Genomic DNA, 27085 nt, shown 5'->3' with positions numbered 1-27085 from the left:
TCAGCTGCTTGGAAGCACCGATGCTGGACCACTACAAATCACAAGTTAGCACACTTAGATACCAAAGCGTGTTTTCTTTAATACATGGGGCTGAACAGCAGTTGAGCAGCTGCTGCACAAGCTGCCGAGCCATACCAGCTGCCGGGAGGGGCCCACAACCAGACTGGCTCCCACCTCAGCAATCCAATTTTAGCCCATCACTGCAGATGAGTCAAAGCTTTTTGGTACATTATATACTGATCACTTCATGTTAGAAATTACACTACAGAAATGGAAGCTCGCAAATCAAAACTGGTATTATTAAAAGTGATACTTATTTATCATGACAAAACTGCTAACAGAAGACACGTTTTTCTTAACTGAACTGTCAGCAAGGCCACTGCTACTGTAAATCATTGCAGCTTCTCACATGAAAACTGATTTGTTTGTTTGTTCCTGTTACGAAACAGTCAAGGAACATCACCTCTAAGTCTTCAAACAGAAAATGACATCTTAAATGGGTACAACAGCAAAGGGTATCTGGTCCCACAGCAAAGCTAACAGGCCTGGGGCATAAATACCAACAAGCAAGCCCTCAAGATTCCCAAGTTTATATTGTTCATTTGACTGGCAAAGGAAAATTGAAAGACATGAATTAGGAAAGGATGGTTTCAACTGAACAGCAAATCAACAGATTTTATTAGTCTTTAGTTTTTATAGATTGAACTACTAAAAAGAGTGCTGAAACTAAATTAGCATTTGCTTTACATGTACTTCTGGTCTCTCAAGGAAAAACTACCTTACAGTGCCCGTAAACCCAAATTTCTTTTCAAGTTATTCAGTGTTGAGATTTCCAGGACTACACACACACACACTTGTTAGAGGTAGCCCTTGATAAAGGTATCTTTGGAAACACCAGCAATAAATGTTTTACAGTTTTTGGTGACTTGGCTCTTCTGTTCAATCCTCAAAAAGCACAGTAAAGGTTACTGTGATTTTATCCCACCAGACCACCCACTTTTCAAAGTGATGAGTTATGGGAATAGCCTCCCTATCTCCACTGCAGACAAACCTGTAAAAATTTGAATTGACAAAGTACCAGAAAGTCTTCAAAGTGATCACAAAATCCAATCTGCCAAATTGGTTGTAATTACTGAAACTCCTGCAGTGTGGGGGTCACCTTTTTAAAAAAACCAGTCACATACCAAGCCATTTGCAACAGATCAAGCACATATAATTTGGTTTAAAATGAAGAAACTAATGTGATAGCATTTAAGATGATTTTAAAAATCTTACTCTTGTATATTTCCGGTGCAACTTTAATTTGCAAAGCCTAAGAGTTCCCAAGAAAGGAACTGTAATCAAAGATCCCCAAAGATGATCAAATAGAAGGTTCCTACAGATAGCATCCAAAACCAGAGTAACTATGGAGAAGAGTCACATTTAAAGGCACAGAATGCAGGCCTGTTTTAATGAGGTTCACCTCCCAGCTTTCAAAGCACACACATGGCCAGGGTCCCTTATTAGCTTTGGCTATTTGACATGGGTAAAATGCACAAACTTTGCCCTCATTTTAGCTTCTTTACACAACTTAGAAGTTACAGGCAAATCAGAGTACCTCAGAAAACATACTGTCCAGAAGAGAAAGGAAGCAATAATCCCATTACAATAAAGTAGTAGCAAGAGAACATTTGAAATTTAAGGGTGAAACACTCATTAGTCAAACCAAAGGCAAAAATTCAGAGTGACTGACAGGCTCTTAATTTCTCCAGTCATCTCACAGAAACAACTGAAGTGGTAAAAGCCAGGACACGGACACAGCTATGAAAGCTTCACATAAATCAAAAGACAGGCACACAATTTGGAGAAAATGCCACTTAACTAGTTCTTTGCCAGTGCTGTATTCTATAGCTGTCACTTTAGGCTGAAAGGGGAAAAAAAGGCTTTGGGTAGTAAACTGGCAGCTTGAATATTAAGCTAAATAAAACTTTCAAGTGCTGTCAGTCAAGACGGCACCTAGATACCACCAAATGCTTACTGCTAAGACCAGTCCTTTTCCCCTGTCACATACTGTTCCCAGCCCACAAGGTTGTCCTGTTCCATCTCTTCTTGTGGCATTGAAACTAAGCAACCAAGAGGCAATAGAGTGAGCAGATTGAATAACTGATGATAGAAGCAATGCAACAAAAGCAACAGGAGCATCAGATGATACCCTGTTGGTACATGCTCTGCTTAGGACTTCCACATTAAACCTGGGTTCAGTTAGTCAAAAGCTTTCACATGGTAACAATTTACAGGCACTTACTAATACTCCAAGATGCCACATACATCATTGCCCAATTTCAAGACTCATTTTTAGAAAGTCTGGTAAAAAACAAAATCAACCAACTATATGGACTTCCCATCAAAATCAGAAAAATGCTTTCCCCAGTGCCAGCCATACATCAAATAGTCAGTTTGATCAGTTTAAGTACAGTTGTACTGTTTCACCCACTGCCCAATTAATGTCACTTGATCAACATAGCAAGAATTCCTTCAAATGCTAATTCTAACCTCTGCAAAGCTGCTAATACGTGCAGAGTTTAGTTTATCACATGAAAGACCCTAACTCTCACTAGCTGTTTTTCCTCCTCCTTTCACTTGTTTGCTCTTAAGAACACATTGACTCCAAAAGGAGTTAGATTTTACAGAAGTGCATAACCACAGGTTAAGCACACCTGCAGGTATTACTGTGATCTTAGGCAAAGCAGGAAAGATGCTCTTATTAAATGTAGTCCCACTTGTTACAACACTAAACGTAACTCTCAGGAGAATATAATCCCTTGGAGAAGCACACATCTTAGAGATACATGACATTTTGAGAATGGTTTTAAACAGTAAGCAAAGGGTAAAGTTCAAGCTAAGTCACTGTACATCTCTTTGCTTTAGTACTGCATTCCTGCATAGATACCAGATTCCTCGCCCCCCCCCCCCCCCCCCCCCCCCCCCCCCCCAAGACAGGTCTTCCAAAAGCCACCAGCTACTTCTCCCACTTCACTTTAGTTTAACAAAATAAACTGAAGAGCCTTCAAATTGGGAAAAAAGGCACCTGCTTCAATATTACTGAAGGTCTGAAATTTTGCATTTATATCCTCTTGTAAATTCCTTCAAAGGATTTTAAGTAGGAAGGAGATACAAGTATTGCAAGACCACTCAAGACAGCAAATTAATAGTCACAAAGCAAGCTGAAACTTCCTAGGAAGTAATGTGCTTGTGACAGTGAAGTTCATGTACTAACAAATGCAACAAAAACAAGCAAGAACTTCAAAATCAAGGACAGTAATTTATCAATTCCTCTTTTTATATTAAAAATCTGTATTTTGCAGGCTCTGAACCTGTAAGGCTGCCAGGATGTTTTCTAACTGACTGCACAATCTTCACTCTTCACTCTATCCATATGAATCCAGCCAAAAATTGTTATTATTCCTGCTTTAAGTTGCACAAGGAAGAACTGATCAGTGACTTAGCTTTACAAACACCTGTTTGAGTAAGGTCAGACATCTCTCCTATGGCATGGATGTATAAGACAACAGCAACAAAATGAGTCAGAGTAGTTTAGGAACAGTATTTCAAGCAAGGCTTTCCTGGGCAATTTAAACTAATTTGATGTACACTGCACCACAGATGGAGTGGTCAATTCAGGTATCTCTGCATAGAGTAGAAGCCTGTAGTAAGTTACCAACTGCTTCTTGCTGCTTCCCGGCTCTTCCTCAAGGAACACTCAGTCGCTAGTTACATTTGTTCTGCCTCCTCAGTTCCTTACTTCACACATGTTGAAGCAGCTTGCATTTTTATGATTAATAGCTTGCTAGTTGACAAATCAACTTGAACGGCTCTTTTTTGAAACTCTGACCACTAACTCTTCTCCAACCCAAGTGAAATCCCTTTGCCTTGAGGACTAAAGTCATCCAGAAGCTTTCTAGAGAATAGTTATATATGTTAGCCTTCAAAAAAATACTTTACTTCCAACAGTTATTACCAGTGATATCAAAAACATTCTTACAGGGAACTACCTTTCCCAAATAGCTTTTTGCCATTACTATAGACCCAAGCAGAAAGAAGGAGCATCACTGATGCCCTAACAAATCACCTTAAATCATGTTTCTTCAAGCCCAAGTTTGAAGTGCTCTTGGTGGTATCAGCCCCAACTTGTCATCCCAACTCTATACATTCCAAAAGCCGCCCCAGAAACCTCTGCCTCAGTACAGAAGTGGGCATTAACCCACAGTTCAGCAATTACTGTTATTACTCTCTCTAAACTTGGGTTAAACATTAGAAAGAGAATAACAGTGAAACTACAAGAATGTGTTGCCTAAGAACTAACCTAAGGGGCTAACTTCATGATAAAAAAAAAGGAAGTTAAACTTCTCATTAAATGGGTGTGGAACTCAACAAGCTTATGATTGTGGATATATGAAGAAATTGGCTAGGACTCAGCTTGTTTCTATCAGGTCCATCCATCTACTCATTTCTGAAACAGGTCGTATTACTAATGATTTACCAGCAAGGACTATGCCCAAAACCAGAACAATCAAGGTGTCAGCAGCAAATACATATCTATCCTTTTGTAAGGCTAAACCTTGTTTCAGAAGGGAAGAAGCAAATCCATCATCAAGCCAGCTCCTACAAATTCTTGCTGGCTCCAAGAAAAAGCTGGGATTTCAGACAAAAGGTCACACAACTCCTCCCCATCCAGGCATATTAAAGGTGGAAAAGACTTGGAAAGCCAACCTTGGTATGTGAATGCTATACATGATGACACACACAAAAAAGAGCCATGAAAGCATCACTGCCAACCTGCTTCAAACACAATAGGCCAATACAGGCAGTCCCATTCAGTGATTCACGGAAAATATGTAGGCTGAGGGTGAAGTCCCACTCTACCCCATGCAAAGTTTACCTAAAATGTGACACATTATCACATAGACTGAAATCATCCATAAAAAAAAAGTTAAGAAGTCAATAACATACCCCAAGGTGGCGGGGTGGGAAGGGAGAGACTCTACCTCTCACACAGAGCCACCAACTCATTTGGTTATGCTGGCAAAAAGGTATTTTGTCGACTATGTAACATCATCACCAAATGCAGGATTATCAAGCTAGTCTACAAGAACAGACAGCACAGGCATAATATCTTTTTTTAACTAGTGAGGGCCATATAATACAGTAAAGATGCTCATAATCCAGTGAAATCAACAACAGTTAAAGTCTTTCTCAAGGAAAAGACATAACACGTCTGTAGATCAAAGGAGGAGTGCAGTGGAAAGGCAAGAGAGTGGAACAGTTTGTCCTCACACAATGCAGTTTGAAGAAGAGAACCATTAAGAACACAGGATACTCCAGCAAACAGGATGGAAAATACAAGAGGAAGCAAGTTACTTTTAATACAAATTAACAGTCCAATTATTTAGTGAACTCCTTCTATTAACATGCAGAAACTGGGTCTTGCTCAAATAGTTGCTGAGCTACAAACTTCAGGAAGAGTACTTGGAGAAGTATATACAAAGAGGGTAAGTGTATAACTCTTTCCTAGATATCTGCTTTTGGCCGCCAGCACAGCTAAAACCTTTAACCAAACATACCTTTGTTTGTGCCCAGCAGAGCTGCCTTTTTTTTTTTTTATTTTTTTTCATAGTTATAAGCAAGCTAGTTTTCACTGGGGAAAAAAAGAAGTGTTAAAGCTCTGAATACATTAAGACCTCCACTTAATTTCTTCTTTGTATTTTGAAGTCATTCAATCACTTTCAGGTCTTTAGAATCCTGTTCTTGGGTGCCAAGGGACAACATCCAAAGCCTGCACTGATCCCAGGGACCCAAAATAACCCAGAATCCACACAGTTGTTGAGAGACTACTGAGCTTTCCTCTTTCCAAACACGTGTACCTCTATAGAAGAGTATCTCAAATGACTTGCAAAGGAAGAGCTGAACACCACACATCCTGAAAGATATTCAGAATTTCAAGAGACTCTGCTAAAATAACAGTCCAGTTGGAGGATGAAAGGAAAATAATCCTTTGTTCAACATCTTCCTGCTTGCAAAAGAGGTCTCTATGACCTCGCTATGGCCTCAATATTAATTTCTGCCTTATTAATAGCTAACCAAAGCAGGTCAGATTTATTCAGCACAGTAGGTGACATTCCAGAGTTGAAGAACCAATTCCCCTTCATTCAGATCAACTGAAAATTCACATATCCCAGAAAAAGAAAAAATCTGGGCAACACTTGCTTCCACTTGATGTGGCCATACACATTTCATCTAGAATTGGATAATGGACAAATTACTCAAACTTCTAGAAAGAGATTCAGATATATCCCCAGCTTTTTAAATAACTGATTACAGGGATTTCAGTTCTCACCTCAACCCCAGCTTACATACATGCTAAGGATTCTGAATGCTCTCAGAAGTCACCCCTTTTATCTTACTTCTCCCGTGAGAAAGGAGGTAAAGGTGATTTTGAAACTAGAAACCTCACAGGGCTTAAGGAAACCTGAACTTAGTGCTTTTTACAAGAAACTAGAGTTAGGGAAGTTGTCCTTCCCTGTTACAGTAAAAGTAACTGCCTGGCACTGCTGTCAAAAAGGACACCTGAGAAAACCAGACAGAGCTAGAGAACTCAGGGAAAATAAACAAACAAACAAACAAACAACAAAACAAAATCCAGCTACTCCCAGAATTGGGAAATTAAGAAGAAATTAGAAGAATTATTCCTTTACCACAGAGGACAAGAGAGAGAGAATTCAGCTTCTGATCTTGTCATTTAAGAGTTTAGCTTCCCAAGGTTTTAAAGCAGCAGTTTAAAATACTGCATACTGCACTATCCAACCCTTGTTCCTTGAGTGAAGGCCATACAATTCACATTTAGGTACGGCTGATAAAAAATGAGCTATTATCCACAACACAGGTTCATATATACAGCAGATTCCTATAAGCAAGCAAGTTTTGTTTCTCCTTTTGCCCACAAAGGAGAAGATCAAATCAACGTACTTTATCACTGGCAGATACATACTGCCCAAGATCTGCTGCATCCAAACAACGTGCTTACAGGCCATTTCAAAACACAGGACCCCAAGAACTCTGCACTAAGAAATCTGTCTAATGCTATTACAGGTCAAACCCATTTGGACCAGACATACTGCAGTGATCCGAGATAAAATATGTATGGTAGCTAAGAAACATCTGTCAATATAGAAAAACAGAGGAATTTGTTAGCTATGAGAACTTCATCTGCTGTTTTCCATGTGCTAAAAGGAAGCATCTTGCACTGCTATTACTATAACATCTTACTGACATTATAAACTTTCAGTGTCTTATCCCCCTTAAGAAAGTTTTGTCCCTTACTTCTCTAATCAAAGTAGAAGTTACCACCAGAGCTTCAGCACTACAGTTTGTACTAGCACAGAAGTTCTCAGAGTTTAAGGGGAAGCAGCAAGATCTAATTTTAAGTCTGAACCCAAAAACAAGCAGAAAAGACTCAAGATGAGCCTTCCAAACTATTAAGAACTTCATGCTCACACATGCAATTGTACTAGCATTATGTTCCAGGGTTCATTAAAATGAAGTCCTTCTCCGTATCTCAGAAATTCACTGTGCATCCACCTGCATAAGGTTAGGTTTTACTGGTAGAGCTCAGAGATTAGAGAATGAAAAGGAAACAGCCCAGGACTATAGGCTCCCTTAGGGGCATTGTGAAATGCCAACTATACTTTGAAAATAAAAACAAGCTCATACAATCTCAGACAGTATTATCTGACTGCAAAATTGAACACCACTATCCAGAGATCCAGGCAACACTGTGCCACAAAATGCTCATTTTTTATTACTGATTTCAATAACAGTACTTTAGAGCCATACACAAGTGTTTAAATACTGACCACTCAAAACAGTCTTGTTAGTTATCTTAGTTCATGTGTACCACTGCTAAAGCTCAAACAAGATCTGTGTCTCTTACTACATAAGGTCTGGTCCTGCAACACTGTGGCTCATGTCAGAAAGCCCTCAGCCTGACCACAGCCCTAGCAAGTCCTGAGTTAAAGGTGGTGACCTAAAGCAGTTTCCTCGTTTTACTTTTAATGTGAGCTTCATGTGCCCTGTGCCCACAGTGAAGACCACATCCTGCACAAAACATTCTCTTTATGGACTACAGTAACCTGTAATAGCTATATTTACTAGAAGGTACTGTTTACTTCCTGTTAGTGTAAACACGTTGTTTAAAACACAGAATCATGGAACAGTTAGAGTTGGAAAGGACCTTAAGATCATCTAGTTCCAACCCCCTGCCATGGGCAGGGACACCTCACACTAAACCATGTCACCCAAGGCTCTGTCCAGCCTGGCCTTGAACACTGCCAGGGATGGAGCATTTAGTGATTTTATGACATTATTTCTGATCACAGTGACATCTCATCTCTGCACTAAGAGGCATATTCTCTCCTGGGCACATCTGTAACTTCTATTAAGTACTGCTGTTCCACTTCACCTCTCTTCCCAGCCAACTCAGACAACAAGTGCTGCAGAGATCCAGCAGCAGCTATGCCTAAATAAAAGAGTTATAAAGCACAAGGCATCAGCTTTGGTTCCTATCAAGTCTATATGCATCACTACGGTCCCCGACTTTCAAACTACAAGTCATGTGACTTGAAGCCAACTCTGTCCTGAACTACAGTTTCTCACTTCCTAAGCACACATGCACGTGTTTGCAAAAGCGTATGTGTCAAATACAGAGAAAAAGGTCTATACAGTCTCCTTTACACCTCCACGATCTCCTCTCCCACTTGTTTTTCCATTTTATGACAGGAAAAAAAGATTTAACGGCCGCCTCCCCACAATCTGCAATGAAAGGCTGCCGGGGAACTGTGCTCACACTCTTCCTCTCAGCTTAAGTTCTCCCGACACACCGAGATGCTGGAGGGCCCCTTCACGGAGCTAGGGACGCTACTCCCTAGGAGGCAGGTCGGGAGCTGCCCCTCCCCGATGGCGGTACCCACCGGCTGCGAAGTGGAGCGGCGTGGACTTGCGTCCGGCCATGTCCTTGGCGTTCACATTGCCCGTGTCCACCAGGCGCTTCACGCGCGTCACGTCCCCATTGCGGCAGGCCTCCAGCAGCTCGCGGAAGGCCCCGCTCGCAGCGCCCGGGCCCGCAGCCTCGGGACTCTCCGCCGCCGGACTCGACGCAACGGACGACGATGCAGACGAGGAAGAGGACGAGGAGGAACTGCTGGAGCTGCTGCCCGAGCCCGGCGGGCCCGGGGGGGCGGCGGCGGCGCCCGCCGCCTCGTCCGGGCACTCCGGGGCCGGAGGCCGCTCGGTGTCGGGGGGAGCCTCGCCTTCGGGGCCGGCCAGACTGTGGCGCTGCGCGGCGGGGGTGAGATCGGCTGGCGCCAGGCTGGGGCTGCGCGGCGGCGAGGCGGCGGCCGGCGGCGAAGCCGGCCCGGGCGGCGGCGGGGGGTGATGATGGTGATGGTGGTGCTGAGAGCGACGCGGCGCCGCCATCTTCCCCCTCCTCCGCTGCCCCGCCGCCCCCCTCCCGGCCCCCGTCACTGCGGCAACGGCGGCAATCCCCGCCCGCGCTTCCGCCAGCACATGGCCAATCTCAACGCGCGGCGCCCGGACGTGACGCCCACTTCGTGACGGGGGGGCGCGGCCTCACCGGGACACGCCCCATGGCGGGGCAGCGGCTCTGGCCTGCCCCCTGGTGGCCGCTGCGTGCGCCGAGGCGGGGCGGGGAGGGCGGAGCCCAGCTCGGTGCCGGCCCTGCCGGGGTCCGAATACCCGCTTGCGGCCGCCGGTGGAGGGAGGCCGTGAGCGGGAAGGGAGCGCCGGGCGGGCAGCGCCCCAGGCGTGACCCAGCCCAGGAGGGGAGCGCGGGGGGCAGCCTTACTCTCCTCTCCTCTCCGGAGCCCACTGTCGCGGCTGGTAAGCGGCAGCTTCCTCTGCCTCCGTGCCCGGGAGGGCGGCACCAGCCGTCTTGGTCACGCCAAGGGCCGTGAGTTTAGCCCAGCCCTTGGCCAGGCGCTCGTCCCGGTTCCCCTCACGCCATCCTGCCACGGTGTGGTGTCCTGCGTTGGTAGAGATCAAGCTGATGGAGAAATCTAAGTGCAGGCTGGCAGTTCTTCACAAGTTGGTTAGCTAAGCTGGAAGGCTCATTCATTGAAGGGAGGAAAGCAGCTTTGGGTTAACCCTGTTCTCCAGGGCAAGGCAGCCACAGGCAGCAAATGGCAGAGAGAGGCAAGTGAGGAGCTCCATCCGCATCAGAAACAGCGACGTGCAGAGGAGTGGGCAGCAAGGCAGATGGTGGCTGTCGGTGCTGAGGGTGAAACAGAGAAGTCCAGGGATGTTGGGGACCCAAAGAGTCCCTCTGTGGATGGGACAGATAGATCTGAACTGTGTGGGCATAAACAGAAGCATTTAAATAAGGAATTTGGTTTGGATTTGAAAAGCAGCAGGATGATGAGAACAAAGTGCTTCTGGCTTACGGGTATCTAGGGAGGATATAAACACCAATAACAGATAAACTATGTAAGTCGGAAAGCTCCAGTAACTGTCACCAACAGACAAGGTTCACTTGCCTTAGCTTTAATCTGTGAGCACAAGGGAGATTCCATTGACAGGAATATCAACAGCAACAATTCCTGGAGGATTTCCACTACACCAGGTTCTGGGGCTGCCAGCACTGATGGGTATGAGGAATCTGATGAGGAATTTCTGTTAAGGGACAGAATATGGCTAATGCCAGCCAAGTTGTACTGGCAAACAGATCTGCTTTAGCTGTCTGGCAGGGAAAGAGCTTTGGGAAGTGTTTGTGTAGCAATGTGTGATGTGCTGAAGAAATGCTGGGCAGGTCTAATGCTGGGGGCACAGAAAACCATGACTGGTGGAGGAGTAAATGAAGATCCACCCAAATGTACTGGCTCAGTCCTTGTTCATGCCATGGCTTTGAAGCCATGGGCCTTGACCAGGCACTGAGAGAGCTCAGCAAGACTTCCTTCACACCTGAGTCCAAATAGCTGCTGCTTCTCAGTCTTCTTTCAATTCAAAATCCCCAAAAGAACTACCAAGAAGGTAGCTTTAGACTGGACATAAGAAAGAATTTTTTAACAATGAGGGTGGTGAGGCACTGGCACAGGTTGCCCAGAGAATCTGTGGCTGCCCCATCCCTGGCAGTGTTCAAGGCCAGCTTGCATGGGGCTTGGAGCAACCTGGTCTAGCTGAAGATATCCCTGCCATGGCAGGGGGGTTGGACCTAGATGATTTTTAATGGTCCCTTCAAACCCAAACCTTTCTGCGATTATATAAAAGCTGTACCTAGGAAGGAACAAGTAAAAGGATTAGGATTCATGGTATGAGACCTGTCCATGGGAAAGTGGGGCCTGGGCCTGAGTTTCACAGGGTGCAATGCCCAGCAGTTCTGGCAGTGCACCTCCATTTCAGATCCCCACCTTTAGCTGGGGGTCCTTATCCCATTGCAGGCCTCGGTTTTGCCAAGCCTCCACCTTCCTTCCCCACATGTACAGCAGCACTGCTTCCCTTTGAATAGATGTGGCAAGCAGCAGTGCTGTCTACCCCAGTCCCTCTCTTTCCCCTGCCCAAAGCATGGCCAGGATCCCTCCAGGTGCTGCTATCACCATTTGTACATGGCTTGGTGTGCCGTGGGGTAGATTCATATAATTCCTGCAGAAACAGTAAGCAAAACAGTGTGGGCAAATAAGTTCTGGGCAACATTTCTTCATCCTTACAGGATTTCTACTTAAGGTCGAGGAGGAAGATGGGGAGTAGTGTTCAGTCAACCCATTGCTTGTTCCAAGGCCTGACACTGAAACACAGCTTCTTCAATCACTGCCAAAGCAGGAACCTGGGGTTTTATTATCTGGGTTGTGTGTCTGGTGGTGTGGAAGGCAAGCATCCTCCCAAGGGTGCTCAGTGCTGGTGCCAGAGCCCACGCACTTTGCAGTGGCCACAGTGCTCCCCACATCCACTTGCCTCAGTGGCTTCATGCTTCTGTTGAGCTGATTTAGGTTCACATCGTGTCACAAGTGGCTGATTACATTTGCACCTCTTGTCCTGCAAAGCCCAGAGCCAGGCTCTAAAATGTCTTTGGTAACTCAGTGTCTTTTACCTGACCCAGGAGAGAGGTGCTTTAGATAGAAATCTTATTAATGATGCAGTTGCAAGGCTCAGTGAAGTGGAGGCGCCTCAGAGTTCAGCTGAATAATTAAATGCCATCAATAAGACTTAACAGGGCCACTATTTAAAATTAATAACTTCAAATGCAATTCTGGCATACAATAGAACCCACTGGAATGGATTGCTGGCAATTTTACAGCCACCTGCCTCTCAGCCCCAGCTGATGACAGCTAGGAGAGGAACTGAATATATTTCTGAATATGTTTGAGCTCCAAAAATACGAAACGACTCCAAAACCAGCATCCATCCAGCATGCCGGTGCTCATGTTTAATGGAGTTCTAGGATGCTGACGGTTAAATCAAGAGGAAGTGAGGAAGTCCTGTTTGGAGAACCACATCTCCTCTGCCTAAGCAGATGAGAGGACAAGGGATCATTTAGGTCTGTAACAAAAGCTGTATTTTCTGAGAAACAAAATCTTCCCTTTCCCCAGAAAGTATCTGTCTTGCTCACAACTGGCAGGTTTAACCATGGTGAATGTGGTTAAGAAGTCAAGAGACCCATCCCTGGCTGTTTGAAGTTACAGATTTGCATACCTGTGCAAATATACAGTATGATAAAATGTAAGGTCCATGGGGAAGCACTAGAGCTTTTCCCCTTGGACAGCCTCTGAGCAGCACTGGGGACATCTCTGTGGAGCATGGGTTTTCTAGCTTAGCTGCATTCATCATCTACAGGAGCTCATCAAAGTTTGACTATGTGTTGTGTGACTTCTTTCCCCCTCCTCATTACCTTGGGGAAGCATTCAGCTCCTGCTGCTTTGCATATTTTGTAATAGGGGTTTTGATAGGAAGAACTTCCTCTGCTCAGGCCAGCTCCTCCCTGGCTGTCCTTGCATGCTGTCAGAAAGATGTGTTTAATACAGGCCATGACCTCTAACAGTGGGTAAACAGAGATAAGTGCTTCTCTTCCTAGTATTTTTCAGCTGTCTGAGTCAAGCAGCTGCTTGAAGTGTCCCCAGTGGAGGGATGTGTCCAGTTGTCCCATGGGAAGCAAAAGGATAGTGCAGAGTAGCAGCCTTGCAGGTTACACTTGCTGCAGATCACAGAGCAACAGGAAGCCTGCCCTGGCTTCAGAGATAATCTGTAGTGCTCATGGGCATCATGGGGTAGGTGGTCCTCAATAATGGTGCTGCTTTCTTTGCCTTTACCCGCACAAGGGAGCAAGAAAATCCGCTGCAAATTTGATGGTGGGATCAATTTTCCCTGCAGAGAACTTTTCTTTCTAGAAACATCATCTTGATTTAAAAACTTGACTTTGATAGCGACAGGCTGAGTGGTTTTGCATGTAGAGAGCTGGAAATGAAGCCACCAACCTGGCATCACAAAAGCAATTGGGCAAGATGGTGGGAGAAGAGAATTACTCTTTCCCCAGGAGGAATTAAATGTGCTGCTTTTGAAGTGGGGAAGGACAGTGCTCTTTTCTGCATGTGGAGAAGAGCTGTTTCCCAAGTGATGTGCAGGAAAAGACACAAAAACTGGGTTAGCCCAAATAAAAGATTTACTGACCCAATCCAGGGATGCTCTGAAAATAAATGAGTGCAAGACTGGAAAGTAACTCTAGATGGGCAAAATTTAGCAGCTATCTATAATCTGATCCCAGGGTCAGGATCTGACATCAACCACACAGGAAGGATGGGAAGAGTTTTATCCCCAGGTTTAGACCCCCTCAGCAGGGCCTGCTGGATCATAAGTATTCCTGCATACCTGTTCCCCCCAAGCCTGAGTCATGATCCTAGAGCCAAATCATGGGCCCAGATCCAAGGATTGCCTTTGCTAGTTTTGGGCAGCTCCTGAACCCTGCTTGTAGCTGGGTCTTACCTTCCTGTAGTCACACTTTCTCCCAGGCCCCTGTCCTTCCTGATCCTTCGTATCCTTTGTATTCACCAGGCAACACTGCTACTTTTTTCCTTACCCATGGTGACCTCATGCTCAGTGAGGCATTTAGCAGAATCCTGGTGAAGGTTTGTTAGGATTCAGAGGGCCTAAAAAGATGATTTTCTCTTGTCTGTTTCTGATGGAAAAGACTGCAACTGCACCTGAGCCTTTGTGATCTGTAGCTTAGGCAAGTAGTAAATTTAGCAATTTAGTGCAGTGACTATGGCTCCACATTGGATCAGTTCAGCTCCTCTCCAGATAGGAGCATGGTTAGATTCACAAGGCCATCCAAAAGACAAGGCATTGTTCTTGAGAGGGCTCTCCGTAATAAGGAAGATAATAAAAGCTGTGACACTGGTTGCCCTGTAGACCACTTCCCATTTCAAATCATTTTCTTTCTCTTCTTGGCTCTGAAGTGGTAACTTGCAGCATGCTGTAACAGTAGCTGCTACGGCATACCAAGGTGAGAGCAAGTGACCCTCCTCAAGCCCCAGAGCACTCAGTATTCAGTGCCATACAAAGGCAGTGACACTTTTAAACCTTTTGCCACAGTGCATTGCTGGCATTTGTAAGGGTAGGGTCACATAACCCGAGAGATACGAGTGTCCACAGGCTGCCTCGCAGCCCTGCTATGAAACGGCTCCGTTTCCTCCTGCAGCAGGGGTGGAAATTTCCAGGCATATTTCGATCCCTAGGAGCAAAGCTTGGCTGAGGCTCCTGAAGAAGGCAGTATTCAGGATCTGGCCAGATGTGTGCAGCAGAGGAAACAGCACGGCAGGAAGGTGGCAGAGTTGCTCTGACTAACCGGAGGGTCACAGGCTTTCGCACCCTCCGACAGGAAAAACACTTATTTAATGGAAAGGAAGGTTAACATCTCGGTTTCTTGCAGGGCTGGGTGAAAGAACAGCCTTCGCCTGCTGCAGAAATCACGCGAGGCAATGCAGCAGCTTCCTCTCACACAGCCCGCAGCGACCCAAAGGGCAGGATGAGCCTAGAGAATATTGTCACACACCGGGGGGCAGGGGAAGCGCCTGCAGCGCTGCCGCTGCTGCCTCCCCTCCGCGACCACCAGAGGAGCCGTACGGAGGTGACGGGGCCGCTCTCTCTGGCCTTGCAGACAGGGCTAAGGGCTTGAACCGCCGACCGGGAGGCTCAGGACCGTTCCTGCCCTGGGGGAGTGGCCGGTGCCCTGCGGGCGAGCGTTTCCAGGCAGGCTAGGCCGGGCCGCGCCGGGTCGGGTCGGGTCGAGGCGGGGTATCCCGGCGCGGGGGGCGGTGCTGGCGGGGCCGGTTGTCTCCGCAAGCGGCGCGGGGCGGGCCCTGCCCGGGTCCCGCCCTTGGTGGGGCGGTTGCAGCATCGGCGGCTACGGCTACGGCTACGGCTACGTGCGCGGGGTGTCGCGGCGGGTCGTGCCGGTTCGGAGCTGCGGGGAGCTCTGAACCCGCCGCGGCGGTGGCGGCCGCGCCCATGGCGAGCAGCAGCGGCGGCGGCGGCAGGTAGGGTCGGGCGGGGCGGGGGCCCGCTCCCCCGGCCATGGCGCAGACGGAGCCCCCGAAGGCGGTGCAGCTGTGGCGCGACGCCGCCCTTCGCGCGCGGAAGCTGCGGGGCGGCCCCGGCGAGCCAGAGCCGGAGCCCGAGCCGGACGCGGGGCCGCCGGGGGGGCCGCCAGCTCCCCCCGCCGCCGCCGCCGTGCCCCGCCGCCTGACCTCGGCGGCGGCCCTGGGGGAGCTGGAGGCTCTGAACCTGAGCGGGCGGGGGCTGGAGGAACTGCCTGAGGAGGTGGGCGCCGCCCTGAGCGGGCTGCGGGTGCTGAGCTTGCGGCGTAACCGGCTGGGCCGCCTGCCCGCCGCCGCCCTCCGCCACCTGGGCCGCCTGGCCGAGCTCGACCTCAGCCACAACCGGCTGCGGGGCTTGGGGGACGGCGGGGCGCTGGCAGAGTTGCGGAGCCTGCGCAAGCTCAGCCTCAGCCACAACGAGCTGGGCGCCGAGGGCCCGGGCCTGCCTCCCCGCCTCTCTGAGCTGGGCCGCCTCGAGGAGCTTGACCTCAGCTTCAACCGCCTGCGCCGCCTGCCCGAGGGCCTAGGCCGCCTGCAGCACCTCCGCACCCTCGACGTCGACCACAACCTGCTGCCCTCCTTCCCCGCCCCGCTGCTGGAGCTGGCTGCCCTGGAGGAGCTCGACTGCTCTGGCAACCGCCACCTCGGGGCCCTGCCCGAGGGCATCGCTGCCCTCCGCCGCCTCAAGATTCTCTGGCTGAGTGGCACCGGCCTGGCGACCCTGCCCGAGGGCCTCTGCCAGCTGAGTGCCCTCGAGAGCCTCATGCTGGATGGCAACCGGCTGCAGGCGCTGCCCGCTGGCTTCGGCAACCTGCAGCGGCTCAAGATGCTGAACCTCTCCTCCAATCTGCTGGGGGAGTTCCCTGCTGCCATCTTGGCTCTCCCCAGCCTGGAGGAGCTCTACCTGAGCCGCAACCAGCTCACCCTGCTGCCTCCTGGTCTTTGTCAGCTCCACCAGCTCCGAACGCTCTGGCTGGACAATAACCGCATCCGCTACCTGCCTGACTCCATCGTGCTCCTCCACAGCCTGGAGGAGTTGGTCCTGCAAGGCAATCAGATTGCCATCCTCCCTGAGGGCTTTGGGCAGCTTTCCCGAGTCACCCTCTGGAAGATCAAAGACAACCCCCTCATCCAGCCCCCCTATGAGGTGTGCATGAAAGGCATCCCTTACATTGCAGCCTACCAGCAGGAGCTGGCCCACTCTCAGCCTGCCCTCAAACCCCGCCTCAAGTTGGTCCTTATGGGCCTAAAAGATGCAGGAAAGACCTTGCTGAGACGGTGCCTCATGGAGGAGGATGGGCCAAGGGAGGAAGTGGGAAGTCTGGAAGCAGGGAGCCCCCAGCTAAGGGGGTGCCCTGGACAGCAGGACAATGGAACATTGCCAGTTGGGTGTTGTCCCTTCCCGGAGCCTCAGGATGCTTCCTCAGCAGGGGTACCTGCCACACAGCAGCTGGAACATCTCCCCATTGAGCGACAGGACGTCCCTTCTCACATGCCCGTTCACCGAGTGAAAGGGGAAATATCGTGCCCTGCACCATCGCTGCCACCCACTGCCCCCCAGCCACCATCAGGACTGGGGCTATCAGGAGGCAGCAAGGGCATCGAGGTGATGGACTGGACAGCAGATGCAGAGAGGGGCCTGACATTCATTGTGTATGAGCTGGCAGGGGACCCGAGCTATGATGTTATCCAGTCTTTCTTCCTGTCTCCCGGAGCCCTGTATGTGCTGGTGGTGAATTTGAGTGCCTACGTCCCTCAGCACTTTTACCCCTCTGTAGGCTATTTCTTACACTGGCTTGGTTCCAAGGTGCCCCATGCTGTGGTGTGTATGGTGGGAACCCATGCTGACCTCTGTGCGGAGCGGGAGTTGGAAGAGAAGTGCCTGGACATCCATCACCAGATCGCTCAGCAGGAGAAGAGGGATGCTGAGGGACTCCAGAGCTTGGTCCAGCAGGTGGATGAGGCTCTGGGACAGGACTTTGACCTGCGCTGCTCCAGCCCGCACGCTGCCTTTTATGGGGTCTCGGACAAGAACTTGCGGCGGAAGAAAGCCCAGTTTCAGTACCTGCTCACCCACCGCCCGCAGATCCTCTCTCCAGTGCTGCCTTTCAGCTGCCGGGACCGCTGCCAGGTACATCGCCTGCGGGACAAGCTCCTCTCGGTGGCTGAGCACCGAGATATCTTCCCAAACCTGCACCGTGTGTTGCCCAAATCTTGGCAAGTGCTGGAAGAGCTGCACTTCCAGCCACAAGCTCAGCAACTGTGGCTCAGCTGGTGGGACTCTGCCCGGTTGGGCTTGCAGGCAGGCCTGACAGAGGATCGACTCCAGAGTGCACTGTCCTACCTGCACGAGAGTGGGAAGCTGCTCTACTTTGAGGAGCACCTCACCTTGCGGGAGTATGTGTTCCACAACCTGCCACGGCTCATTGACATCCTCAACGTCTTCTGCCAGCGGGATGCTGCCGTGCTGCTCCAAAAACTGCTCAGCGACACCCAGATAGATGAACTGAGGGCCACTCAGCTCCATCATTACGTGGAGGGCTTCTTGCTGCATGGCCTCCTGCCTGCCCATGTTATCCGTCTCCTTCTTAAGCCCCACATCCAGAGCCGGGAGGATCTGCAGCTCATCCTGGAGCTGCTGGAGAAGATGGGGCTCTGTTACTGTGTCAACAAACCCAAATGCAAGCCCTTAAATGGGGCGGCCGCTTGGTACAAGTTTCCTTGCTACGTGAAAAACGAGGTGCCCCATGCAGAGGCTTGGATCAACGGCGCCAGTCTGAGTGGACAGTCCTTCGTGGTCGAGCAGCTGCAGATAGAATATAGCTTTCCATTCATTTTCCCACCCGGCTTGTTTGCACGCTACAGTGTCCAGATTAACAGCCACGTGGTTCAGCGGTCAGATGGCAAATACCAGATCTATGCCTACCGGGGAAAGGTGCCCGTGGTGGTGAGTTACCGGCCTGCCAGGGGAGCTCTGCAGCCAGATACTCTATCTATTGCTAGTCATGCATCCCTACCAAATATCTGGACAGCCTGGCAAGCTATTACCCCTTTAGTGGAAGAACTGAATGTCCTGCTCCAGGAATGGCCGGGCCTGTACTACACTGTGCACGTCCTCTGTTCAAAGTGCCTTAAAAGAGGGTCACCCAACCCACACACTTTTCCAGGTAAGGCACAGCCCAGCTTGCCTTCCAGCCCTCCTGGGGCTTTGTCCCTTGCAGAAGAAAGTCTTATCATGTTGGTCTTAGCTCTGTCTCTTTTCTTTTTCTCTTTTCGTTTTCTCTAACTCCCTTCCCTGGTGACTTGAGTCATGGGAGAAAATATTAGGGTAGCTCCAAGGAGACAGGCTTAAAATAACCCTATTCTGAGACCAGGGGGATGTTACATGCCATTTGTCCATGCCTTTTCTCTCTGCTTTTTGGGGTTTGGCCCTGGACATTCACAGTGCCATTGTTGAAAAGGCCCTTATCTGTCTTTCTCCTTGTTTTGATTCCTTTGAATAGCACTGTGGGTTTTTTTTTTTTTTGTCCTAATTCCCTTTACCCTGCAGCTCCCCCATCTTTGGGGCTATTTGTAAACATAGATAGGGATGCTTAAAGGACTGCAAGTATCCCCTTCTTCCCCCTTCAGTCCTTCACCCCCAAAACCTGGCCTGTGCTGCTGTAGCCTCTCTGAATACAGAAAAGCTGCTCCTGGAAGACAATGGGTGTGTTGGTCTCCATAGGCCAGTATAAAATGCCTTTTCTCATATCTGAGTCCTGTCTCTTGCAGGAAGCTTTCCTCCCTCAAGAGAGAGCGATACTCCATGTTCTTTGTTTAAGTGTCTCACCTAAAAGGGATTCCCGGACTACACCTTCTGGAGCTGTTCTTAAGAGCAGTTATTTTCCTTCCTCTGTGCCCTTCATCTAACAAAAAAAAGCATAGTCTCTGTCCTCTGGAGTGTGACTAGTCATTGTGCTTTTTAAAGCTTGATTTTACTGCTGGTGTTTTCCAGCAGCATCCAGTTTACTTTGTGTATATGCAGGTACTGCCTCCTAACAAGTAACCTCCCTGCACCCACTCTGGGTGTGTGGGGGCCATAGGAAATGTGCTCCATTGTGTAGGTCTGCATGGACTCAAAACACACGCTGGACTGCAAGCAGCTCTCTCGAAATGCACAGTTTATTTACACACACACACATACACCTATGTTAGAAATATGTTGGAACGTTCTTTATTTATGGGTAGCTAGAGTGATTTGGATTAAAACAAGTACTGGTGCTGAATTGGTTCATAGGCAAATGTGAATTGTAAGGTGTGTTTTGGGGGTTGGCTTTTTGTTTGTTTTATTGTTGCTGTTTTGGGGGGAGGGGATGTCCAGTTTGTTTGTTTTTCTTTTTATCTGAGAGTAAGGAGATGCTGTTTCCTCCTCAGCCTGAATCCTGGCTCCGTTTGTTGTGTCTCCCTCTAACTGTGCTAGCTTATGTAAGATCCAGTGGACTGGGGGGTGGTGAGCCCATGCTGCCTGAGTTACTGAATGGTATCCATATGCTGGGTCTTGCTGCTGACTTGGTGCTTGGAGTAATGTGATCTGCCTTCCAAAAAACCCTGTGAAAACTAACAACCCCAAACCCACCACCATAAGAACCCCTGCAAGAAACAGAAAAGCCCCACCAAAATTAACCAGGGCAGCACACTGTGTGCAGGTGTGATGGGTGGCTGCTGAAGGTTTAGGTTTGTGAATAATTCAGGTCTGCAGTTGTATATCTCCTTTTTTCTTTCTTTTTTTGGGGGGGGGAGGGAGTGGGGGGGGGGGAATGGGAGGAGTATGTGTATGTAAGTGTTTTGTGGCTGACCCTTGTTTTTCCCTGGTGAGCAAATGATGCTTTAAAAGTAAAATACAAATAGGATCTGGACTATGCAGGAGGTTGGTATCTTTGCTGACCAGTGACAGGCAGAGGAAGCGTAAGGGGGACACTGAAATTGAAAGGCCTTTCCCTCGGAATTTGGCTGTGCTGCATGTATTTCCTCAGACATGGGAAAGGATTGCTGTCACCTCGGAGCCAGGCTGGGTGTGTTGGGAAGCGGAGTCATAAGTAAGCAGTGTGTGGTTGGACATGGAAGGAGCAGGGGCTCAGAACACCCCTGAGTGATGCTGTCTGTGGAAAGGGGGTGTCAGTGTTCCCAGCATTCTCCAGGGAAGAAGCCAGGCCTTGCTGCCAGGGACACAGGGCTTAATATCCCAAGTGGCCTTGCCTCAGAGCAGGGGATGATTTTCTTAACACGAATACTATGTGAGTCTAGCTGGGGAGAGAGTACGTTGAGAAGACAGACATATTTCAAAGGCAGATTTAATCTGTGGAAGTGCTGAAGAGTGACTAAAGGCTGCAATTTATCAAGAATCTTGCTTGTCCTCTTGGATGATGCTTAATTCTAGCCCAGCTATGACCTGGATTGTATGAAAAATGTGAACTCTGATTTGGCTTGGTTAAAATCTGCATTTAACCTAAAATATTCTTTGCTGTGTATCTGCTCTGAATAAAAGGCTGTTTAAAAGTCCCTAAATGGCAGTTGAGAAGCTGAAGACGTTTTTTTCCTCCTGATTTTGTTGATCAGGAGGTATGCATGTTTAAAGTCATGCTGGCAAGCTTGCTCTCATGCAAGTGAATTGTGCTTGGCATCACTTTTGACAGGGTGTAGGAAAGCGATGGGTCTAATGTTATGAAAATATGTAGTGAGGGAGATGTCTATGTTTCTTTTCAAGCTCTTCCAGCAGAAATCCCTGGCAATTACAACGCTGCTAATTCTTAAATAGGGCTGTGGTCTTTTTAGGACTGCACTGAAGAACTGCTTTGCAGTGTGTTGACCTTAATAAGGGAAATATTTCTGTGGAGACACTGCCAGATTTGTGCTCAAAAATGGAAGTGCAGGGTGGCTGTGTGTCTGGCTGCACAATCTGTGTCATCATTCATGAAACCGATGGGGCATTCTTCGGTCATCCAAAATTTTCGTTAGAAGGGGTTGGTTGCTGGTGAGTTAAGGATTAATCCTTGCTTTTCCTCTCCTTCCCTTTCTGTCCTGCATGCACACGCTCTGTAACTTCCATTGATGATACAGAAATTCTCTAAGAACAAGCTAGGGTGTATAGAAATGGTTAGTAAGAATTGAGATTTTGAATTGAGTCTTCTGAGGGTTTATTGCAAACAGTGAATAAAAGGGATATAAAAATGCCTTGATAGGGTCCTTTTAAGGAAGTTTCTGTGTTTGAAATAGTTTTGTAGCTGGGTGAAGTAGTAACTGAATTGGCATCTGAGCTGGAATCTGTGTGCTTTGAGGCTGGAGTAGCCTACTCAGCTGATAGGTAGTGTGTAGATTTTCTTTTTTTCTCATTTACATTTGTACTATATATGAATAAAAGTATCCCTGCTGGGCTAAGAAAGGCATATTTGTGCTTGGAGATACCAACAAGAATGGTTCACCACTCCAACATGATGAGACCTTGACTGGGTTGTTGCTGGCATTATGAAACACTGTGGTTTTGTATGTGATGTCCTTTTAGTGCCTGGACTGAAGGGCTTTTAGGTTATTCATGTCCCATAAACTATTAAGTGACTTGGGTCTGGGGGTGGAGGTGATTTGCCATCTGCCTGATAGTAGATGTGTGCTTTGTTTGGAAAAACGTGACTGGATTTTCCAAGCTTGCCTTCCTGTGCACCTGCTACTGCTCTGCTGCTGTCTCCTCTTGCCCTGTGCTAGGCTGAAGCTGGGCCACCCTGGGTTCTTCCAGGCTGGGGTCTGTACAAGGTGTCCTGATGTCCAACATGGAATACTTTTGGTTTTTGAGGCGGGGGGATTGTTTGACCAGTGGTTTTCCTTTATTCCTGCCTATGAAGTTGCCTGTATGAATGCAGACATAGGAAAGCTGGAGCTTGTGTCCACTGCAGAAAACTGGCAAAATGCTGTCACAGGCAAGACACGATGATCTGGGTTTTCACAGAATAAGGGTGTGACAACAGAGAGACAGCCATGGACAAAGGTACTGTATGTAAGCCCAGCAGCCCCTGCCTGAAAAGATGCTGCAAAGCTATTTGGGAAGCTTTGAGAGCATAAACTTCTTTGGTGGCCAGCATGGAGTCAGGAGATGGAAAGGCAGAAGATCCCGTGATGTGACATGCTGTCAGGTTGACCATGCAAGGTGAGACAGGAGCAGGTGGGACTGGTTTTGTCAGAAGGGCTCAGAAGTAGCTCCGAAATCTGAGCTGCCACTTGGTGAAAGGCTGATGTCAGGTATCTAATTGTGCTTTGTAATTAAATTGCATGGAGCTGTTGGGGTTATTTTTCCACAATGGCAGTAGAGCAACACCTGCTTGTTACAGAGCCTGATGCTGGCATTTGGCAGCCTTTTTTTTTTCCTCATTTGAGGGTGGAGTCCTTTTCCCTGACTTTCAAAGTAGATGCTACAGATGTTTTGAGGCTGGGGTCATGCTCTCCTGAAGGCTCTGGCTTCAGCAGAGTACTGTAGTGTAATCAGACAGTGGGGCAAGATTTCAGAACACTGTGAGGACTGGACAGGGATGATCTGGGTGGCAACATAAAGCTGAACAAGGCCCTGTGATTCAGGAGAACATACCAGTTGCTGGACTTGGGGAAGCTAGTGTGATTCTGTAGCTCTAGTGGTGATGATTTAGTTTACCAGCCAAAGCTGATTTCTGTGCTGTTGAAGTGACAACCTTGAGTGGTGTGACTTGTTGTACATGATATAGAAGCACAGTCTATTTACCACTAGGGAACTTTAGAGATTTTCCTTCACATTAAGCTGTGTGTTATGTGGTAAGCACCTGAGGTCCTCTTGCTTGGTGCCTGTGGCAAAACAGCAGATTTGGGAAGAGGAAATAAACATTCTGTGATATTGGAGAGTGCAGAGAAATTACCAGAGGAAGAGTGTGGTGTGCAGTGTGAATGGCTGCTCTGGGGCTGTGCAAGGTGGGGTTTAGATGTGGGAGCCAGTCCTTGGCTGGAGTAGCCAGCACAGAGCTGGGCTCATGAGGGAAGATCTGGCCCAGGAAGACACAGGAACAAAGGGGTAAACTCAACTGTGGATGCTGGAAGAGAGGCTGAAGCTTTGTGTTGCCACCTTAAAGCTGTCCTGTTGCCTGCAGTTTCTGGTTACCTTGTATTGTGTGCATCCCTATGAGTGTGTGTGTTTGAGGGCTTTTTTAAGGCTCATAAATGGAACTTGCTACAATTACTTGGTATTAGGGTGGCAACATGGACATTTAACACTGCTTCAAGGAATCCCCTTCCTTATGCAAAAAAATCCTATGCATTTCTGCTGAAGGAAAGGGTTTCCTGTTATGCCAGCACTGGTACAAAAATGCTCTTCTGGTTTGTTCCTTAACAGCTTGTCTTGCCCTGCCCCATTCCCGTTGGGAGTTGTCTCTGGGCTTTTGGCCTCTGGACTTTGAGCTGCCATCACTGAAGCAGGGAAACACTAGATTTGGTTGGGCGGATATTTTTTTTGGTTTGGTTATTGAAGCAGAGCAGAGTTCTTGGCCTCTGGTGCATTACCTTTTTGTTTCTTTCTGGTTTTGGTTTGTGTTTTTTTGTTTTTACAGTTGCTGAAACTTGCACTTGCAGGAAATGAGATATGAAAGAGATGCTCACTGCCAAATGATTATTTGTTTCAGTGCATGAGAACTAGTTTAAAGTTACTAAAACTTTTTCCCTCTGCAGAGTCAGCTGGTCAAATCAGCTCATCAGGAGTGACTTGTGCTTTGCATGAGTGTGCTGTGGACACAGGCACCATGAAACGTGCTTCCTGCTGTATGCACGCACCTCTGGTGGCAGGGTTTCCCTTTCTAAAAACACTTAGGTGTGAAAGGTTTTCCCATGTAAATTCAGTTGAGGTGTATCATGTGCATAATACACTTGCAGGTACATTTCAAGGTCCTATTCCTTTTGCGTCTCTGGAGAGGATGGTGAGAAATCACTGTCGGTGCTGGCTCTTTGTTGCCTTTTGGTGATACCGTGAATATGTTATTTGACATTGGGATAGAGCTGTGAAGGAACAAGTATCAGTTTAAAAGCAAAATACAGGTGCATCTGTTAGGTAATTCGCCTGTATGCTTTGGAGTATTTTCGCATTTGCATGATCTCCAATTAGTGATTTGCTAATAATAGTGCAGGCTAGTTGGCTCTGGAAAGCAATTTGCCAGAGGAGAAGGGAGGTAATGTATTTAATGGAAAGTTCTGTGTTGAATTTGAAGACATCAGAGCACAGTTTTACTTTTTTTCCCTTCCATTTTCTCTTCCATCTCTACTGACATACAGATGTGGACAGCCGTAAGAGTAAGCAGGCTGACTGGTGCCAAACAAGGTCACCTCTTCCCAGGTGAGCCTATGGGATGCTAATTTAAGGATGTGCTATTTTAGGGAGCTCCCCATGGGGATGGGGTGGGGGGGGAGTGCTTAAAGTGCTATGTCAATTATAACAAACTCCTGCTGCGGTGAATAAAATGTGTTGGTACTTTTGACTAAGTATGTATCTGGGTCTGAGAAAGCAGTGCAGCTGGGTTGTAGAAGTCTCAGCCTGCCTCCTTGGTCTTCTTGCCTGCAGCAGGGAACCTGATGGCATTCAGGTGACCACAGTGTGAAAGAGCTGTTTCATATAGAGGGTGAAGAAGCCTTGGTGCTTTTAGAAGCTGTTGAGTGGATGCAGTTTACAACCTGTAATGGGAAGATCACCTCTGTGGATGTGGCCTTTGTTCCAGCTGAGCAGCCAGGAGAGATTTGTTCTCTAGTGGTTTCTTTCTTGGGAACCAGATGTAAGAACTGGTGGTTTCAAGACTTGTGAAACAACTGTCTGGTTGGCTGTGGGAGAAACTTAATTTGGGGTGTTCGGCCTTCAGCAGCAAAATCATAAGCCCTCAAAAATGGTCCGGCTGAAGTCATATTGTACTTGCGGTATTCTCCTGGCTAAAGCTTGGTCCTGAATGTGCTGGTTAGGTTGCCAGCATGGTCAGTGGCAGTGTGGTTTAGGACTGATGCAGTGTCGGTGGTCAGGGGTGACTTGCCTTTGGGCAGTGGATGGACACTAAGTGCAGACTGAGCTGTGACTGCTGGAGTGCCTGCCTGCTGAAGTTGGCTGTGGTTTAAAGCGAAACCTTAATTTCAGGTTTGTTTTTTCACCAGTGGTCATTTTCAAGAGCTCTGTGGTCCTTGCAAAGGTGTACTGAGTGTGCTTACTTACTAGTTTCAGCTGTGGCTAGGTTGGACTCTGAGGGGGCATGTGTGAAAGTTGCCTTGTACCTACAAACTTTACAAGTTAACATTGATTTTGAATTGACAGTTCAGCATGGCGAGCTCTGCTTGAGCCAGATGGCAGCTTTGAGGTGAGCTAGGTGCTGCTGTGGAATAGTCCATTAAACAATGCTTTGTGAGGATCAGACTAAACTGCACTGTGGAGGCAAATAACCTTCAGAGCAAAGCAAAGCTGCATCCTCAATTCTGTTCAGACCTGCCCTACTTAGCCCTATGCTGACTCGGAGGTGATGCTCCAGGAAGGAGCTGTAGTGTTGATCTAGGCTACATTGAATTGTGCTGATGAGATGACAGGAGGTTCTGCTGGCTTTTGTTAGCAGGGTTTTGCAAACTTGGAGAAGTGCATCTCTGAAAGGCCCTTTGTGAAAGCAGTGCCAGGGTATCTTCCCCTTTACATGGTTTTAAGGTGATGCTTGCCAAATGTGCAGTTTAGGTAAGCATTTTTGTTTGTATTACATGGGAGGGAACCCAGACCATTCTGGGAGAGGTCCCTCTTCTTTCACCTGGTACCCACAGCTTTCTTTAGAGTTTTCAGGCTTCCCCTGTTGCAGCATAACAGGAAGGAAACTAAGACAGAACAATGGTAGGACAGGGATCTGTGGGCCTCATGATGTGACTGATGGTAAAATTAATATTGTAGGTTTATGTCGTAACAGAATGCAACATCATGGCACACTTCATAGAATCATAGAATAGTTAGCATTGGAAATGACCAGCTTTGCTCAAGACTTTCTCTTGAATGATCTGTACACAGTAACTGTCAAGTGTTGGTATGCTGAATTCCTTTTTGAGCACATTCTTTGCATTTTCAGCAGGTGTTTTTGTGTCCAGCAATACAGAGTGAGCAGTGGCCTGTGATAAGGGACAGATCCTGCCCTGTAGGAGGGAAGGGGTGGTGATGAGCTTCCTAGAAAAATGAATTTGCCATGGTTTCCACAGCACCAAAGTCCTACCCCCGTATAATATCTTCACATCTGGTAAGGCCCCTTGCTGCATGGTCAACAAGCTGATAGTGAGCTTCCCGCAGCAGAAGAAACATGCATTTTTGTTGTGTGGCTTCTGAAACATTATGGTGGGCACAGCAGAACTGAAGGATTGTCCGGCGGTACAGACCAAGGGTGCTGCATGGTGCAGCAGCACACTGCTGCATCGGTAGC

The 27085-nt window shown here is 47.9% G+C and overlaps 2 protein-coding genes across 4 annotated transcripts in view; one reads left to right on the top strand and one right to left on the bottom strand.

Moving 5' to 3' along the window:
• Nucleotides 1–9547, bottom strand: part of TNKS (tankyrase) — a 139949-nt gene extending 130402 nt beyond the window's left edge. Inside the window, exon 1 of one of the 2 annotated variants that reach the window (XM_062637562.1) lies at nt 9003–9547. In XM_062637562.1, the coding sequence (XP_062493546.1) occupies nt 9003–9507 (505 nt within the window). In that variant the 5' untranslated portion in view covers nt 9508–9547. The remainder of the gene's footprint in view (nt 1–9002) is intronic. The other variant, XM_062637563.1, reaches the window with a different exon arrangement.
• Nucleotides 9548–15381: 5834 nt separating this feature from the next.
• MFHAS1 (multifunctional ROCO family signaling regulator 1) overlaps nt 15382–27085 on the top strand; it is a 32728-nt gene continuing 21024 nt past the window's right edge. For both annotated transcript variants that reach the window (XR_009968282.1, XM_062637553.1), the window contains exon 1: nt 15382–18796. Coding sequence is in view for 1 of the 2 variants with exons in the window: in XM_062637553.1 (XP_062493537.1) it covers nt 15607–18796 (3190 nt within the window). In the remaining variant the exon portion in view is untranslated. The remainder of the gene's footprint in view (nt 18797–27085) is intronic.

This window comes from Pezoporus occidentalis, unplaced genomic scaffold (assembly GCF_034315485.1).
Source record: "Pezoporus occidentalis ecotype Australia unplaced genomic scaffold, CSIRO_AGI_Poc_V1 ctg53, whole genome shotgun sequence".
NCBI lineage: Eukaryota > Metazoa > Chordata > Aves > Psittaciformes > Psittacidae > Pezoporus > Pezoporus occidentalis.
Note: the sequence above shows the minus strand (reverse complement) of the source record. Positions and strands in the feature narration are given on the sequence as shown.